Below are 20,693 nucleotides of genomic sequence, written 5' to 3' on the forward strand. Positions count from 1 at the left end.
CAGGTGCTGTGCTGCTCAGTATGTGCGGCCCCCCGACACCGGCAAACATAGAAGACAATATGCTGACCCATGAGTGTATGTATGGTGGTATTATGTCAGCACATGGCCGTATTATGAGGTGACATCACCGCTGTCTGTATACACTATATACCGCAGGTGACATCACTACTGTCTGTATACATTATATACCGCAGGTGACATCACTACTGTCTGTATACACTATATACCGCAGGTGACATCACTACTGTCTGTATACACTATATACCGGAGGTGACATCACCACTGTCTGTATACATTATATACCGGAGGTGACATCACTACTGTCTGTATACATTATATACCGGAGGTGACATCACCACTGTCTGTATACACTATATACCGCAGGTGACATCACCACTGTCTGTATACATTATATACCGGAGGTGACATCACCACTGTCTGTATACACTATATACCGAAGGTGACATCACCACTGTCCGTATACACTATATACCGGAGGTGACATCACTACTGTCCGTATACACTATATACCGGAGGTGACATCACTACTGTCCGTATACACTATATACCGCAGGTGACATCACCACTGTCCGTATACACTATATACCGCAGGTGACATCACCACTGTCCGTATACACTATATACCGCAGGTGACATCACCACTGTCTGTATACACTATATACCGGAGGTGACATCACCACTGTCTGTATACACTATATACCGGAGGTGACATCACCACTGTCTGTATACATTATATACCGGAGGTGACATCACCACTGTCTGTATACATTATATACCGGAGGTGACATCACTACTGTCTGTATACACTATATACCAGAGGTGACATCACCACTGTCTGTATACACTATATACCAGAGGTGACATCACTACTGTCTGTATACACTATATACCGCAGGTGACATCACTACTGTCTGTATACATTATATACCGGAGGTGACATCACTACTGTCTGTATACATTATATACCGCAGGTGACATCACTACTGTCTGTATACATTATATACCACAGGTGACATCACCACTGTCTGTATACACTATATACCGGAGGTGACATCACCACTGTCTGTATACATTATATACCGCAGGTGACATCACCACTGTCTGTATACACTATATACCGGAGGTGACATCACCACTGTCTGTATACATTATATACCGGAGGTGACATCACCACTGTCTGTATACATTATATACCGGAGGTGACATCACTACTGTCTGTATACACTATATACCAGAGGTGACATCACCACTGTCTGTATACACTATATACCAGAGGTGACATCACTACTGTCTGTATACACTATATACCGCAGGTGACATCACTACTGTCTGTATACATTATATACCGGAGGTGACATCACTACTGTCTGTATACATTATATACCGCAGGTGACATCACTACTGTCTGTATACATTATATACCACAGGTGACATCACCACTGTCTGTATACACTATATACCAGAGGTGACATCACTACTGTCTGTATACACTATATACCGCAGGTGACATCACCACTGTCTGTATACATTATATACCGCAGGTGACATCACCACTGTCTGTATACATTATATACCGCAGGTGACATCACTACTGTCTGTATACACTATATACCGCAGGTGACATCACTACTACTTATATACACCAGTGACCTCACAAGTCTTCCTTCGGGGATATAGCTGACAGATTGTAGATTTCCACTATAATTTCTCTTTATATCACATAGGTGCGGTGCGGGGAGAGACGATACAGGTCTGATGTACACACATGTGCTTGTTACACATCGCCACGTCCTGCGGGGTCCAGATTAGTCACACCGGTCACTTCTCTGCTCCACCACTTGGGGGCGTCCTGAGCTTATAATGTTCTTCTGGGAGATTTCTCAGACGTTCAGCTGCCTGGAGTGAGAAGAAACACACAGAACTCTTCTTATACACTGCGGGTGCAGGAGTCAGAGAGGAGGAGGTGCGGGATAGCCATAGAGCATGCTGGGATAGCCTACAGGCACATTAGATTGTCAGCTCACCTGCTCCGCTGTCAGGTCCCTCTGTGCTTGGGCCAACATCTCGTATCCCACCATGAACTTACGTACAGAGGCGGAGCGCAGGAGCGGGGGATAGTAATGGGCGTGCAGCTGCCAGTGACTGCAGTCCTCACTGAGGTGACCACCGGTCGGGGCCCCTGGAGAGAAGGAAGGGCCCGTTACAGTATGCAGAGGCGGGGTATTAGCATGGACTCACCAAATGCAGAGCTGACTACAGGGTGCACAGAGGTCAGGGGCCCTACGGGGCCCACGGGGCCTGCACCTCACCTGTCCATCACTGGGAAAGAATAGCATTAACCCCGTCACTACTGGAAAGCACCAGGGATGGTTGCATTAATCCAATCACAAGTCTAGACCACCAGGAAGCACCACCAGGCGGCAGGAACCCTGTCAGCATCTTAGACAAGCAGTAGCCCCCTGAAAATGTATTAACCCCCCCCCCCCCCCCCAGGGATATTATCACTAAGCCCTCAGCACTCGCCTACCACTACTAATACTCAGTACCAGCCCTCAGGTTACTCGGAGTTGGGCAGTTTTATGGTTTGCCCCTCCTGTTCCCCCATATTGTACATTCCTGGAAGCCCTGCAGAAGAGAAAGGGCCCACAATGCCATCCCATGCACCTGTATTGTTATGCTGGAGAGGCCTCTAAATCTAAGACTTCACCCACCGTGCCAGCCCATGGAGTACGGGAAGGAGATCTCAAACAGGTTGTCATACTTGGCTAGAAGTCGCTTCATGATGGAAGCCAAACCTGAGAAGAGAAGACGACACTACAGGGAGTGGAAATAATACACCGGGGGGAGTCAGCAGCCTGTATGAGGGGTCAGGGGGCACCGAGAGAGAGGGCAGCCGGGCACCAGGAGAGAGGGCTGCCGGGCACCAGGAGAGAGGGCAGCCGGGCACCGGGAGAGAGGAGAGAGGGCAGCCGGGCACCGAGAGAGAGGAGAGAGGGCAGCCGGGCACCGGGAGAGAGGAGAGAGGGCAGCCGGGCACCGGGCAAGGGGAGAGAGGGCAGCTGGGCACCGAGAGAGAGGAGAGAGGGCAGCCGGGCACCAGGAGAGAGGAGAGAGGGCAGCCGGGCACCGGGAGAGAGGAGAGAGGGCAGCCGGGCACCGGGAGAGAGGGCAGCTGGGCACCGAGAGAGAGGAGAGAGGGCAGCCGGGCACCGGGAGAGAGGAGAGAGGGCAGCCGGGCACCGGGCACCGGGAGAGAGGGCAGCCGGGCACCGGGCACCGGGAGAGAGGGCAGCCGGGCACCGGGAGAGAGGAGAGAGGGCAGCCGGGCACCGGGAGAGAGGAGAGAGGGCAGCCGGGCACCGGGAGAGAGGGCAGCCGGGCACCAGGAGAGAGGGCAGCCGGGCACCGAGAGAGAGGAGAGAGGGCAGCCGGGCACCAGGAGAGAGGGCTGCCGGGCACCAGGAGAGAGGGCTGCTGGGCTCCGAGAGAGAGGAGAGAGGGCAGCCGGGCACCGAGAGAGAGGAGAGAGGGCAGCCGGGCACCAGGAGAGAAGAGAGAGAGGGCAGCCGAGCACTAAGAGAGAGGAGAGAGGGCATCCGGGCATCGGAAGAGAGGGCAGCTGGGCACAGAGAGAGAGGAGAGAGGTCAGCCGGGCACCAAGAGAGAGGAGAGAGGGCAGCGGGGCACCAGAGAGAGAGGAGGGAGGGCAGATGGGCACCAGAGAGAGAGGAGGGAGGGCAGCCGGGCACCAGGAGAGAGGGCAGCCGGGCACGGGGAGAGAGGAGAGAGGTCAGCTGGGCACCCAGACAGAGGGGAGAGGGCAGCTGGGCACCGAGAGAGAGAGGAGAGAGGGCAGCCGGGCACCGGGAGAGAGGGCAGCCGGACACCGGGAGAGAGGGCAGCCGGACACCGGGAGAGAGGAGAGAGGGCAGCCAGGCACCGAGAGAGAGGAGAGAGGTCAGCAGGGCACCAGGAGAGAGGGCAACCGGGCACCAGGAGAGAGGGCAACCGGGCACCAGGAGAGAGGGCAGCCGGGCACCAGGAGAGAGGAGAGAGGTCAGCCGGGCACCAGGAGAGAGGAGAGAGGTCAGCTGGGCACCGGGAGAGAGGAGAGAGGGCAGCCGGGCACCCAGACAGAGGGGGAGAGGTCAGCTGGGCACCGAGAGAGAGAGGAGAGAGAGAGGAGAGAGGGCAGCCGGGCACCCAGAGAGAGGAGAGAGGCCGGCTGGGCACCCAGATTGGGGGGGGGGGGGGAGATATTTGGTTCTGAAATATGAGGACAATAACCACCCTTAGTATGCCTTTATAGCACTGGGCGGGCACTGCTGACGGGCGTCCATGGTAATACCTACTGTCCCTTTCGGCATCGCTGAGGTCCTGCAGACGGGTGACATGTCGGCGCGGTAGGAGAAGCGTCTGAAACGGCCAAACAGCCCAGTAGGGGACAAGCACCAGCCAGTGGTCATTACTCAGCACCAGCCGCTCCTGCAGACATGGAGAGCCATTAACCCTTCTGCTGACCCCCGGCCCCCGCCCGTTAGCCCTGCACCCACCTTCCTCGCCTCCTCCAGTCTCCCGTACTCCAGTAACATGGGGGCGCCGTGTCTCTGCAGGTATTCTCTCTGGGTCCGATCTTCAGTCTGAGCTTCATTAGGAAGGAAATTACTCGCCCAGATCTTAATAAAAAGAATATACTGATCAGTATACACTGTGTATTAACTCCTCCCCCTTACTGAGGCCCCTCCCCTCTCCCTGGGGGTGGGGCACAATATCGCACCTCATCATTAATTCGTGGAGTTTAGAGGGTTAAATACAATGATAATAATCTGACAAGAGCAAAGGTCAGATACATGATACGGGTGGACATACATACCATGTCTCCACTAGGGGGCAGTACACACAACACCACATTACCTGGCAGTGCGGGTGAGGATTGGAGCATCCCATCATGGCCCCCTTGTTCTCGAAAATCTGTAAATAAGATCAGATGTGTGAGAGGGCTGCAATACCTTCTTATCCCGAGGTTGTCACCGCTCCGCCCCCCTCAGCGCCATCTTTATAATCTCCACATCTGTAATAATTCAGAATGATGAAGAAGGTTCAGACCATCCTCACCTGAACCCAGGGATAAGTGGCGCCCAAGTCGCTGTTAATCTCCGCCCACTTGTCAATAACTGCTCGGACCTCCTCCAAGGACATTAGAGGGAGGGTGATATCTGACCAAGGATGGAAGCACATGACCTGGCTGGAGAGACATGAGAGGAGACCTGTGAGCGAGAAGAACTAGAGCCAATACATACATAGCGGGAGCTCCGCCCCCACATTAATACCCCCCGCCCATCTGTAACCGAATAAGAGGGTAAAAGTACCAAACACCACGGGCAGGTCTTGTCTGGAGTAATGGATGATCACTGGGACCTAGAGGACAGAACAGAAGAAGACGGAGATACCCAATAATATCCTGCAAGATAATAGGAAAGCCGCCCCCACGACCCAGCCACCTCCTCCTCTACAGCCAACAACAATCCAGCCCCCGCCTCCTCCTCTACAGCCACCCACGGCCCAGCCGCCTCCTCCTCTACAGCCACCCACGACCCAGCCGCCTCCTCCCCTACAGCCAACAACCACCCAGCCGCCGCCTCCTCCTCTACAGCCGCCCACGACCCAGCCGCCTCCTCCCCTACAGCCAACAATAACCCAGCCGCCTCCTCCCCTACAGCCAACAACCACCCAGCCGCCACCTCCTCCTCTACAGCCGCCCACGACCCAGCCACCTCCTCCTCTACAGCCGCCCACGACCCAGCCACCTCCTCCTCTACAGCCAACAACCACCCAGCCGCCGCCTCCTCCTCTACAGCCGCCCACGACCCAGCCGCCTCCTCCTCTACAGCCACCCACGGCCCAACCGCCTCCTCCTCTACAGCCACCCACGACCCAGCCGCCTCCTCCTCTACAGCCACCCACGGCCCAACCGTCTCCTCCTCTACAGCCAACAATAACCCAGCCGCCTCCTCCCCTACAGCCAACAATAACCCAGCCGCCTCCTCCCCTACAGCCAACAACCACCCAGCCGCCTCCTCCTCTACAGCCAACAATAACCCAGCCGCCTCCTCCCCTACAGCCAACAACCACCCAGCCGCCTCCTCCTCTACAGCCAACAACCACCCAGCCGCCGCCTCCTCCTCTACAGCCGCCCACGACCCAGCCGCCTCCTCCTCTACAGCCAACAACAATCCAGCCGCCTCCTCCTCTACAGCCAACAATAACCCAGCCGCCTCCTCCCCTACAGCCAACAACCACCCAGCCGCCGCCTCCTCCTCTACAGCCACCCACGACCCAGCCGCCTCCTCCTCTACAGCCAACAATAACCCAGCCGCCTCCTCCCCTACAGCCAACAACCACCCAGCCGCCGCCTCCTCCTCTACAGCCGCCCACGACCCAGCCGCCTCCTCCCCTACAGCCAACAACCACCCAGCCGCCGCCGCCTCCTCTACAACCGCCCACGACCCAGCCGCCTCCTCCTCTACAGCCAACAACAATCCAGCCCCCGCCTCCTCCTCTACAGCCGCCCACGACCCAGCCGCCTCCTCCTCTACAGCCAACAACAATCCAGCCGCCGCCTCCTCCTCTACAGCCACCCACGACCCAGCCGCCTCCTCCTCTACAGCCACCCACGACCCAGCCGCCTCCTCCTCTACAGCCAACAATAACCCAGCCGCCTCCTCCCCTACAGCCAACAACCACCCAGCCGCCGCCTCCTCCTCTACAGCCGCCCACGACCCAGCCGCCTCCTCCTCTACAGCCAACAACAATCCAGCCGCCGCCTCCTCTACAGCCAACAACAATCCAGCCGCCGCCTCCTCTACAGCCGCCCACGACCCAGCCGCCTCCTCCTCTACAGCCAACAATAACCCAGCCGCCTCCTCCCCTACAGCCACCCACGACCCAGCCGCCTCCTCCTCTACAGCCAACAACAATCCAGCCGCCGCCTCCTCTACAGCCGCCCACGACCCAGCCGCCTCCTCCTCTACAGCCAACAATAACCCAGCCGCCTCCTCCCCTACAGCCAACAACCACCCAGCCGCCGCCTCCTCCTCTACAGCCGCCCACGACCCAGCCGCCTCCTCCTCTACAGCCAACAACAACGCAGCCTCCTCCTCTACAGCCGCCCACAACCCAGCCGCCTCCTCCTCTACAGCCACCCATGACCCAGCCGCCTCCTCCTCTACAGCCAACAACAACCCAGCCGCCTCCTCCTCTACAGCCACCCATGACCCAGCCGCCTCCTCCTCTACAGCCAACAACCACCCAGCCGCCGCCTCCTCCTCTACAGCCGCCCACGACCAAGCCGCCTCCTCCTCTACAGCCGCCCACGACCCAGCCGCCTCCTCCTCTACAGCCAACAACAACGCAGCCTCCTCCTCTACAGCCGCCCACAACCCAGCCGCCTCCTCCTCTACAGCCACCCATGACCCAGCCGCCTCCTCCTCTACAGCCAACAACAACCCAGCCGCCGCCTCCTCTAAAGCTGCCCACGACCCAGCCGCCTCCTCCTCTACAGCCAACAACAACGCAGCCTCCTCCTCTACAGCCGCCCACAACCCAGCCGCCTCCTCCTCCTCCTCCTCTACAGCCGCCCACGACCCAGCCGCCTCCTCCTCCTCTACAGCCGCCCACGACCCAGCCGCCTCCTCCTCCTCCCCTACAGCCACCCACGACCCAGCCGCCTCCTCCTCTACAGTCACCCACGACCCAGCCGCCTCCTCCTCTACAGCCACCCACGACCCAGCCACCTCCTCCTCCTCTACAGCAAACAACCCAGCCGCCTCCTCCCCTACAGCCACCCACGACCCAGCCGCCTCCTCCTCTACAGGCGCCCACGACCCAGCCGCCGCCTCCTCCTCTACAGCCGCCCACGACCCAGCCGCCTCCTCCTCTACAGCCGCCCACGACCCAGCCGCCTCCTCCTCTACAGCCGCCCACGACCCAGCCGCCTCCTCCTCTACAGCCGCCCACGACCCAGCCGCCTCCTCCTCTACAGCCGCCCACGACCCAGCTGCCTCCTCCTCTACAGCCACCTCCTCCTCCTCTACAGCCGCCCACGACCAAGCCGCCTCCTCCTCTACAGCCAACAATAACCCAGCCGCCTCCTCCCCTACAGCCAACAACCACCCAGCCGCCGCCTCCTCCTCTACAGCCGCCCACGACCCAGCCGCCTCCTCCTCTACAGCCAACAACAACGCAGCCTCCTCCTCTACAGCCGCCCACAACCCAGCCGCCTCCTCCTCTACAGCCACCCACGACCCAGCCGCCTCCTCCTCTACAGCCAACAACAACCCAGCCGCCTCCTCCTCTACAGCCACCCATGACCCAGCCGCCTCCTCCTCTACAGCCACCCATGACCCAGCCGCCTCCTCCTCTACAGCCAACAACCACCCAGCCGCCGCCTCCTCCTCCTCTACAGCCGCCCACGACCAAGCCGCCTCCTCCTCTACAGCCGCCCACGACCCAGCCGCCTCCTCCTCTACAGCCAACAACAACGCAGCCTCCTCCTCTACAGCCGCCCACAACCCAGCCGCCTCCTCCTCTACAGCCACCCATGACCCAGCCGCCTCCTCCTCTACAGCCAACAACAACCCAGCCGCCGCCTCCTCTAAAGCTGCCCACGACCCAGCCGCCTCCTCCTCTACAGCCAACAACGACGCAGCCTCCTCCTCTACAGCCGCCCACAACCCAGCCGCCTCCTCCTCCTCCTCCTCCTCTACAGCCGCCCACGACCCAGCCGCCTCCTCCTCCTCTACAGCCGCCCACAACCCAGCCGCCTCCTCCTCCTCCCCTACAGCCACCCACGACCCAGCCGCCTCCTCCTCTACAGTCACCCACGACCCAGCCGCCTCCTCCTCTACAGCCACCCACGACCCAGCCACCTCCTCCTCCTCCTCTACAGCCAACAACCCAGTCGCCTCCTCCCCTACAGCCACCCACGACCCAGCCGCCTCCTCCTCTACAGGCGCCCACGACCCAGCCGCCGACTCCTCCTCTACAGCCGCCCACGACCCAGCCGCCTCCTCCTCTACAGCCGCCCACGACCCAGCCGCCTCCTCCTCTACAGCCGCCCACGACCCAGCTGCCTCCTCCTCTACAGCCGCCCACGACCCAGCTGCCTCCTCCTCTACAGCCACCTCCTCCTCCTCTACAGCCGCCCACGACCAAGCCGCCTCCTCCCCTACAGCCGCCCATGACCCAGCCGCCTCCTTCTCCTCTACAGCCGCCTCCTCCTCTACAGCTGCCCACGACCCAGCCACCTCCTCCTCCTCTACAGCCGCCCACGACCCAGCCGCCTCCTCCTCTACAGCCGCCCACGACCCAGCCGCCTCCTCCTCTACAGCCGCCCACGACCCAGCGGCATCTCCTCTACAGCCGCCCACGACCCAGCCGCCTCCTCCTCTACAGCCACCTCCTCCTCCTCTACAGCCGCCCACAACCCAGCCGCCTCCTCCCCTACAGCCGCCCATGACCCAGCCGCCTCCTCCTCTACAGCCACCCACGACCCAGCCGCCTCCTCCTCTACAGCCACCTCCTCCTCCTCTACAGCCGCCCACGACCCAGCCGCCTCCTCCTCTACAGCCAACAACAATCCAGCCGCCGCCGCCTCCTCTACAGCCGCCCACGACCCAGCCGCCTCCTCCTCTACAGCCAACCATAACCCAGCCGCCTCCTCCCCTACAGCCAACAACCACCCAGCCGCCGCCTCCTCCACAGCCGCCCACGACCCAGCCGCCTCCTCCTTTACAGCCAACAACAACGCAGCCTCCTCCTCTACAGCCGCCCACAACCCAGCCGCCTCCTCCTCTACAGCCACCCATGACCCAGCCGCCTCCTCCTCTACAGCCAACAACAACCCAGCCGCCTCCTCCTCTACAGCCACCCATGACCCAGCCGCCTCCTCCTCTACAGCCAACAACCACCCAGCCGCCGCCTCCTCCTCTACAGCCACCCACGACCAAGCCGCCTCCTCCTCTACAGCTGCCCACGACCCAGCCGCCTCCTCCTCTACAGCCAACAACAACGCAGCCTCCTCCTCTACAGCCGCCCACAACCCAGCCGCCTCCTCCTCTACAGCCACCCATGACCCAGCCGCCTCCTCCTCTACAGCCAACAACAACCCAGCCGCCGCCTCCTCTAAAGCTGCCCACGACCCAGCCGCCTCCTCCTCTACAGCCAACAACAACGCAGCCTCCTCCTCTACAGCCGCCCACAACCCAGCCGCCTCCTCCTCCTCCTCTACAGCCGCCCACGACCCAGCCGCCTCCTCCTCCTCTACAGCTGCCCACGACCCAGCCGCCTCCTCCTCCTCCCCTACAGCCACCCACGACCCAGCCGCCTCCTCCTCCTCCCCTACAGCCACCCACGACCCAGCCGCCTCCTCCTCCTCCCCTACAGCCACCCACGACCCAGCCGCCTCCTCCTCTACAGTCACCCACGACCCAGCCGCCTCCTCCTCTACAGCCACCCACGACCCAGCCACCTCCTCCTCCTCTACAGCCAACAACCCAGCCGCCTCCTCCCCTACAGCCACCCACAACCCAGCCGCCTCCTCCTCTACAGGCGCCCACGACCCAGCCGCCGACTCCTCCTCTACAGCCGCCCACGACCCAGCCGCCGACTCCTCCTCTACAGCCGCCCACGACCCAGCCGCCTCCTCCTCTACAGCCGCCCACGACCCAGCCGCCGCCTCCTCTACAGCCGCCCACGACCCAGCCGCCTCCTCCTCTACAGCCGCCCACGACCCAGCTGCCGCCTCCTCCTCTACAGCCATCTCCTCCTCCTCTACAGCCGCCCACGACCAAGCCGCCTCCTCCCCTACAGCCGCCCACGACCAAGCCGCCTCCTCCCCTACAGCCGCCCATGACCCAGCCGCCTCCTCCCCTACAGCCGCCCATGACCCAGCCGCCTCCTTCTCCTCTACAGCCGCCTCCTCCTCTACAGCCGCCCACGACCCAGCCACCTCCTCCTCCTCTACAGCCGCCCACGACCCAGCCGCCTCCTCCTCTACAGCCGCCCACGACCCAGCCGCCTCCTCCTCTACAGCCGCCCACGACCCAGCGGCATCCTCCTCTACAGCCGCCCACGACCCAGCCGCCTCCTCCTCTACAGCCGCCCACAACCCAGCCGCCTCCTCCCCTACAGCCGCCCATGACCCAGCCGCCTCCTCCTCTACAGCCACCCACGACCCAGCCGCCTCCTCCTCTACAGCCACCTCCTCCTCCTCTACAGCCGCCCACGACCCAGCCGCCTCCTCCCCTACAGCCGCCCATGACCCAGCCGCCTCCTCCCCTACAGCCGCCCATGACCCAGCCGCCTCCTCCTCTACAGCCAATAAAAACCCAGCCGCCTCCTCCTCCACAGCCGCCCACGACCCAGCCGCCTCCTCCTCTACAGCCGCCCATGACCCAGCCGCCGCCTCCTCCTCTACAGCCGCCCATGACCCAGCCGCCGCCTCCTCCTCTACAGCCGCCCACGTCCCAGCCGCCTCCTCGTCGACAGCCGCCCACGACCCAGCCGCCTCCTCCTCTACAGCCGCCCACAACCCAGCCGCCTCCTCCTCTACAGCCACCCACGACCCAGCCGACGCCGCCTCCTCCTCTACAGCCGTCCACGACCAAGCCGCCTCCTTCTCTACAGCCGCCCACGACCCAGCCGCCTCCTCCTCTACAGCCACCCATGACCCAGCCTCCTCCTCTACAGCCGTCCACGACCAAGCCGCCTCCTCCTCTACAGCCGCCCACGACCCAGCCGCCTTCTCCTCTACAGCCGCCCACAACCCAGCTGCCTACTCCCCTACAGCCGCCCACGACCAAGCCGCCTCCTCCCCTACAGCCGCCCACAACCCAGCCACCTCCTCCTCCTCTACAGCCACCCACGACCCAGCCGCCTCCTCCTCTACAGCCACCCACGACCCAGCCTCCTCCTCCTCTACAGCCGTCCACGACCAAGCCGCCTCCTCCTCTACAGCCGCCCACAACCCAGCCGCCTCCTCCTCTACAGCCACCCACGACCCAGCCGCCTCCTCCCCTACAGATGCCATGACTCACCCGCCTCCTCCCCTACAGCCGTCCTCGACCAAGCCGCCTCCTCCTCTACAGCCACCCACGACCCAGCCGCCTCCTCCTCTACAGCCACCCACGACCCAGCCTCCTCCTCCTCTACAGCCGCCCACGACCCAGCCGCCTCCTCCTCTACAGCCGCCCACGACCCAGCCGCCTCCTCCTCTACAGCCGCCCACGACCCAGCCGCCTCCTCCTCTACAGCCGCCCACGACCCAGCCGCCTCCTCCTCTACAGGCGCCCAAGACCCAGCCACCTCCTCCTCCTCTACAGCTGTGCACGACCCAGCCGCCTCCTCCTCTACAGCCACCCACGACCCAGCCGCCTCCTCCTCTACAGCCGCCCACGACCCAGCCGCCTCCTCCTCTACAGCCGTCCACGACCAAGCCGCCTCCTCCTCTACAGCCGCCCACAACCCAGCCGCTTCCTCCCCTACAGCCACCCATGACCCACCCGCCTCCTCCCCTACAGTCGCCCACGACCCAGCCGCCTCCTCCTCTACAGCCGCCCACGACCAAGCCACCTCCTCCTCTACAGCCGCCCACGACCCAGCCGCCTCCTCCTCTACAGGCACCCACGACCCTGCCGCCTCCTCCTCTACAGCCACCCACGACCAAGCCGCCTCCTCCCCTACAGCTGCCATGACTCACCCGCCTCCTCCCCTACAGTCGCCCACGACCCAGCCGCCTCCTCCTCTACAGTCACCCATGACCCAGACGCCGCTTCCTCTTCACATAGTACATGATTTCTCACCAGGATCGGGAGCGTTGGGTTGAAGAGCTGGGAAGTCATTTTCAAACACAAAAGTTCCTGTATAGTCAGGATTTACCTTCAGGAGTACAAAGAATGAAGAGCGTTAATATACAAGATGATGAGAGTTGGAGTCAAAGGCCGGGCCCTAACAGGGATCTGTGAAAAGTGAGGTCAGATAATAAGTGTGATGTAGTTGTGTCTGGGGGTTAGCTCACTGTTCACACACGTTACCTGTCCTCCTGCTCTGCGAGATCCAGGGCACAATGGATTCCTTGGGTCATGTCTAGGAATATCTTCCTGTGGAGGTTTCTCCAGCTGACCTTGCCATGGACGTCCCATACGATGTGCGGACACTAGGACCCAGTCATCATGGAGAGGGTTGTAGCGGATGTGCTGGTGATCTATGGGAAGTGTATGGAAGCTATGAGGCTGCAGTCCTATGTAACACCACAGATAGCACAGTGATAACTCTCTATATACAGGTAATGTAGTAGATGTCACCGGCAGTCCTATGTAACACCACAGATAGCACAGTGATAACTCTCTATATACATGTAATGTAGTAGGTGTCACCGGCAGTCCTATGTAACACCACAGATAACACAGTGATAACTCTCTATATACAGGTAATGTAGTAGATGTCACCGGCAGTCCTATGTAACACCACAGATAGCACAGTGATAACTCTCTATATACATGTAATGTAGTAGGTGTCACCGGCAGTCCTATGTAACACCACAGATAACACAGTGATAACTCTCTATATACAGGTAATGTAGTAGATGTCACCGGCAGTCCTATGTAACACCACAGATAACACAGTGATAACTCTCTATATACAGGTAATGTAGTAGATGTCACCGGCAGTCCTATGTAACACCACAGATAACACAGTGATAACTCTCTATATACAGGTAATGTAGTAGACGTCACCGACAGTCCTATGTAACACCACAGATAACACAGTGATAACTCTCTATATACAGGTAATGTAGTAGACGTCACCGGCAGTCCTATGTAACACCACAGATAACACAGTGATAACTCTCTATATACAGGTAATGTAGTAGATGTCACCGGCAGTCCTATGTAACACTACAGATAACACAGTGATAACTCTCTATATACAGGTAATGTAGTAGATGTCACCGGCAGTCCTATGTAACACTACAGATAACACAGTGATAACTCTCTATATACATGTAATGTAGTAGGTGTCACCGGCAGTCCTATGTAACACCACAGATAACACAGTGATAACTCTCTATATACAGGTAATGTAGTAGATGTCACCGGCAGTCCTATATAACACCACAGATAACACAGTGATAACTCTCTATATACAGGTAATGTAGTAGATGTCACCGGCAGTCCTATGTAACACCACAGATAACACAGTGATAACTCTCTATATACAGGTAATGTAGTAGATGTCACCGGCAGTCCTATGTAACACTACAGATAACACAGTGATAACTCTCTATATACAGGTAATGTAGTAGATGTCACCGGCAGTCCTATGTAACACCACAGATAACACAGTGATAACTCTATATACAGGTAATGTAGTAGGTGTCACCGGCAGTCCTATGTAACACTACAGATAACACAGTGATAACTCTCTATATACAGGTAATGTAGTAGATGTCACCGGCAGTCCTATGTAACACACAGATAACACAGTGATAACTCTCTATATACAGGTAATGTAGTAGATGTCACCGGCAGTCCTATGTAACACTACAGATAACACAGTGATAACTCTCTATATACAGGTAATGTAGTAGATGTCACCGGCAGTCCTATGTAACAGCACAGATAACACAGTGATAACTCTCTATATACAGGTAATGTAGTAGATGTCACCGGCAGTCCTATGTAACACTACAGATAACACAGTGATAACTCTCTATATACAGGTAATGTAGTAGATGTCACCGGCAGTCCTATGTAACACTACAGATAACACAGTAATAACTCTCTATAAACAGGTAATGTAGTAGATGTCACCGGCAGTCCTATGTAACACTACAGATAACACAGTGATAACTCTCTATATACAGGTAATGTAGTAGATGTCACCGGCAGTCCTATGTAACACACAGATAACACAGTGATAACTCTCTATATACAGGTAATGTAGTAGATGTCACCGGCAGTCCTATGTAACACCACAGATAACACAGTGATAACTCTCTATATACAGGTAATGTAGTAGATGTCACCGGCAGTCCTATGTAACACCACAGATAACACAGTGATAACTCTCTATATACAGGTAATGTAGTAGATGTCACCGGCAGTCCTATGTAACACACAGATAACACAGTGATAACTCTCTATATACAGGTAATGTAGTAGATGTCACCGGCAGTCCTATGTAACACCACAGATAACACAGTGATAACTCTCTATATACAGGTAATGTAGTAGGTGTCACCGGCAGTCCTATGTAACAGCACAGATAACACAGTGATAACTCTCTATATACAGGTAATGTAGTAGATGTCACCGGCAGTCCTATGTAACACCACAGATAACACAGTGATAACTCTGAGTACAGGTAATGTAGTAGATGTCACCGGCAGTCCTATGTAACACCACAGATAACACAGTGATAACTCTCTATATACAGGTAATGTAGTAGATGTCACCGGCAGTCCTATGTAACACCACAGATAACACAGTGATAACTCTCTATATACAGGTAATGTAGTAGGTGTCACCGGCAGTCCTATGTAACACCACAGATAACACAGTGATAACTCTCTATATACAGGTAATGTAGTAGATGTCACCGGCAGTCCTATGTAACACCACAGATAACACAGTGATAACTCTCTATATACAGGTAATGTAGTAGATGTCACCGGCAGTCCTATGTAACACTACAGATAACACAGTGATAACTCTCTATATACAGGTAATGTAGTAGATGTCACCGGCAGTCCTATGTAACACCACAGATAACACACTGATAACTCTCTATATACAGGTAATGTAGTAGATGTCACTGGCAGTCCTATGTAACACCACAGATAACACAGTGATAACTCTCTATATACAGGTAATGTAGTAGATGTCACCGGCAGTCCTATGTAACACCACAGATAACACAGTGATAACTCTCTATATACAGGTAATGTAGTAGATGTCACCGGCAGTCCTATGTAACACCACAGATAACACAGTGATAACTCTCTATATACAGGTAATGTAGTAGATGTCACCGGCAGTCCTATGTAACACCACAGATAACACAGTGATAACTCTCTATATACAGGTAATGTAGTAGATGTCACCGGCAGTCCTATGTATGTGGTTCGTACCGCTGGGTGTGAATACTGAGGACGACTCCATAACATCCTGCACAGGAGGAAACTCCAGCCTCAGACTCAATGTAGTCAGCAAGATATAGTCATGTGACCTCAAGAGCCGCCCCAAATCTGATCACATGACAACTGGAACCTTGCAGCTGAAAATACAGGCAGTGTGCAAAGCGAGAGAAGTAGTGCTGTGCACTGCCCATATATACAGGAGAAGTGGTACTATCCATACAGTGTTGGCCAAACGTATCGCCCCCCCCTGCAGTCCTGTCAGATAATCCTCGCTGTCCCCCAGATAATGATTACACAGCACAAACTCTTAGGGCTAGTTCACACGGGGACATGGACGCTGATTTTGACAGCGGATTTCGCGGCCAAATCAGCGTCCATACAATGTATCCCTATGTGAACTACTCGCTTTTTTTTTTCTGCTAGCTCACTAGCAGAAAAAGAAGCGACATGACCTATCTTTCGGGCGGAAGCCGCTCGCGATGAGCCGCGGCTTCCGCCCAGCCGCAGCGCCCTCCATGTCGGCTCATTCATTTGAGCCGACAGCGGAGGTGAAAGCCGCGACCGCGATGGTCGCGGCGGGAGCAGTTCACATAGTGTGGACATTGTATGGACGCTGATTTGGCCGCAAAATCTGCTGTCAAAATCAGCGTCCATGTCCCCGTGTGAACTAGCCCTTATCTCTCTATACTATAAAAATGAATTTCTGTCTGTCTGTCTGTTCTCTAATGTGAACCAACCAACTGGACCGATCTTCACCAAATTTGGTACAGAGATACTTCAGGTATCCCGGAAGGTTTAAGACGAGACTCCAACTCGCTCGGACGTACCGTTGCGGAGATACAGCATTCCAAACACAATGCCCCCCCCCCCTTAGCCAATACAAACCTGCAAGATTTTCACTCATATTCCAACTGCAATACACACGGTCACTCCACATGTACAATACAACACTGATATCCAAACTGAGATACACGCATCAGAGGATTAGATACACAGATCAGCACACAGAATCACACGCCAGAAGATTAGATAAACGCGTCTGCACACAGGCCCACACACCAGAGGATTAAATACGCGCTTCTGCACACAGCTCCACATGCCGAAGGATTAGATACACGCGTCTGCACAAAGTACCACACGCCGGGGGATTGGATACATGCGTCTGCACACAGTACCATACTCCAGAGGATTAGATACGCATGTCTGCACACAGTACCACATGCCATAGGATTGGATACACGCATCTGCACACAGTTCCACACAACAGAGCATAAGATATGCACATCTGCACACAGTACAACATGCCGTAGGATTAGATACGTGCATCTGCACACAGTACCACATGCCATAGGATTAGATACGCGCCTCTTCACACAATACCACACAGGGGAGGATTAGATACGTGTGTCTGCACACAGTACCACAAGCCAGAGAATTAGATACGCATCTCAGCACATAGTACCACACAGGGAGGATTAGATACACGTCTGCACACAGGACCACATGCCATAGGATTAGATATGCACCTCTTCACACAATTCCACACAGAGGAGGATTAGATATGTATGATTGCACACAGTACCACACTTTGGAGGATTAGATACATGCCTCTGCACACAGTACCACAAGCCAGAGAATTAGATACGCGTCTAAGCACACAGTACCACACAGGGAGGATTAGATACACGCATCTGAACATAGTATCACATGCCGTAGTATTAGATACGCGCGTCTAAACACAATACCACACACGGGAGGATTAGATACGTGTCTGCACACAGTACCACACTTTGGAGGATTAGATACATGCCTCTGCACACAGTACCACAAGCCAGAGAATTAGATACGCGTCTCAGCACACAGCACCACACAACAGAGGATTAGATACGCGCATCTGCACACAGTACCACATGCCGTAGGATTAGATACGCGCGTCTACACACAGTTCCACACGCCGTAGGATTAGATACGCGCCTCATCACAAAATACCACACAGGGGAGGATTAGATACGTGCATCTGCACATTGTTCCACACACCAGAGGATTAGATAAGCACGTCTGCACACAGTACCACATGCCGTAGGATTAGATATGCGCGTCTGCTTACAGTTCCACATGCCAGACGATTAGATATGCACATCTTCACACAGTTGTACACGCCATAGGATTAGATACACGCGTCTGCATACAGTACCACATGCTGTAGGATTAGATACGCGCGTTTACACACAGTTCCACACGCCGTAGGATTAGATACGTGCATGTGCATCTGCACACAGTACCACACCAACAAGGATTAGATACTTGCGTCTAAACACAGTACTACACGGGGAAGGATTAGATACAGCTTTACTCCAGGTATCCATAACAACTGATCACAGGATTTTCACTGACATCCAAAATGAGATCCACATAATCACATGACGCTTATGGACATACACACAAACCACATACAACATACACCAGTGCAAAACTGGACAATTCTTATGGGGCCACTACACAAACATAACATGTGATATACCCGTGTGAAGCCGCGTCCTCCCTCTAGTATAGTATATAAGTGACACAGGGTATATACAGTATAAGTATCGCCCCCTGCAGTCCTGTCAGATAATCCTCGCTGTCCCCCAGATAATGATTACACAGCACAGACTCTTATATAGTATATAAGTGACACAGGGTATATACAGTATAAGTATCGCCCCCTGCAGTCCTGTCAGATAATCCTCGCTGTCCACCAGATAATGATTACAAGCACAGACTCTTATATAGTATATAAGTGACACAGGGTATATACAGTATAAGTATCTCCCCCTGCAGTCCTGTCAGATAATCCTCGGTGTCCCCAGATAATGATTACACAGCACAGACTCTTATATAGTATATAAATGACACAGGGTATATACAGTATAAGTATCGTCCCCTGTAGTCCTGTCAGATAATCCTCGGTGTCCCCCAGATAATGATTACACAGCACAGACTCTTATATAGTATATAAGTGACACAGGGTATATACAGTATAAGTATTGCCCCCTGCAGTCCTGTCAGATAATCCTCGGTGTCCCCCAGATAATGATTACACAGCACAGACTCTTATATAGTATATAAGTGACACAGGGTATATACAGTATAAGTATCGCCCCCTGCAGTCCTGTCAGATAATCCTCGCTGTCCCCCAGATAATGATTACACAGCACAGACTCTTATATAGTATATAAGTGACACAGGGTATATACAGTATAAGTATCGCTCCCTGCAGTCCTGTCAGATAATCCTTGGTGTCCCCCAGATAATGATTACACAGCACAGACTGTTATATAGTATATAAGTGACACAGAGTATATACAGTATAAGTATTGCCCCCTGCAGTCCTGTCAGATAATCCTCGGTGTCCCCCAGATAATGATTACACAGCACAGACTCTTATATAGTATATAAGTGACACAGGGTATATACAGTATAAGTATCGCCCCCTGCAGTCCTGTCAGATAATCCTCGGTGTCCCCCAGATAATGATTACAGGCACAAACTCTTATATAGTATATAAGTGACACAGGGTATATAAAGTATAAGTATCGCCCCCTGCAGTCCTGTCAGATAATCCTCGGTGTCCCCAGATAATGATTACACAGCACAGACTCTTATATAGTATATAAGTGACACAGGGTATATACAGTATAAGTATCGCCCCCTGCAGTCCTGTCAGATAATCCTCGGTGTCCCCCAGATAATGATTACACAGCACAGACTCTTATATAGTATATAAGTGACACAGGGTATATACAGTATAAGTATCACCCCCCTGCAGTCCTGTCAGATAATCCTCGGTGTCCCCCAGATAATGATTACACAGCACAGACTCTTATATAGTATATAAGTGACACAGGGTATATACAGTATAAGTATCGCCCCCTGCAATCCTGTCAGATAATCCTCGCTGTCCCCCAGATAATGATTACACAGCACAGACTCTTATATAGTATATAAGTGACACAGGGTATATACAGTATAAGTATCGCCCCCCTGCAGTCCTGTCAGATAATCCTCGGTGTCCCCCAGATAATGATTACACAGCACAGACTCTTATATAGTATATAAGTGACACAGGGTATATACAGTATAAGTATCGCCCCCTGCAGTCCTGTCAGATAATCCTCGCTGTCCCCCAGATAATGATTACAAGCACAAACTCTTTGGTAATTTCTTCAGTTATTTTCTTGCAATGAAAAAACACAAAAGAGAATGAAAAAAAAGTCACATCATTGATCATTTTACACAAAACTCCAAAACTCGTGCGGACAGAAGTATTGGCGCCCTCAGCCTAATACTTGGTCGCACAACCTTTAGACACAATAACTGCGCACAACCGCTTCTGCTAACCAGCAATGAGTTTCTTACAAGGCTCTGCTGGAATCTTAGACCCTTCTTCTTTGGCAAACTGCTCGCGGTCCCCCCTGAGATGTGAAGGGGGCCT

The 20,693-nt window shown here is 55.1% G+C and overlaps 1 protein-coding gene across 1 annotated transcript; it reads right to left on the bottom strand.

Moving 5' to 3' along the window:
* Positions 1–1,731: 1,731 nt before the first annotated feature.
* GALT (galactose-1-phosphate uridylyltransferase) lies at positions 1,732–16,270 on the bottom strand. Its single transcript, XM_075262351.1, has 11 exons — positions 16,211–16,270; positions 13,113–13,282; positions 12,882–12,957; positions 5,391–5,439; positions 5,137–5,266; positions 4,936–4,992; positions 4,575–4,697; positions 4,374–4,506; positions 2,733–2,816; positions 2,046–2,200; positions 1,732–1,917 (listed from the first exon to the last, which is right to left on the bottom strand). Exons 1-11 carry the CDS (start codon positions 16,239–16,241, stop codon positions 1,840–1,842), a joined length of 1,086 nt encoding a protein of 361 aa, XP_075118452.1. The 5' UTR covers positions 16,242–16,270; the 3' UTR covers positions 1,732–1,839.
* Positions 16,271–20,693: the final 4,423 nt, after the last annotated feature.

The sequence above is a fragment of the Leptodactylus fuscus genome, chromosome 1 (genome assembly GCF_031893055.1).
Source record: "Leptodactylus fuscus isolate aLepFus1 chromosome 1, aLepFus1.hap2, whole genome shotgun sequence".
In the NCBI taxonomy this organism is placed as follows: Eukaryota; Metazoa; Chordata; class Amphibia; order Anura; family Leptodactylidae; genus Leptodactylus; species Leptodactylus fuscus.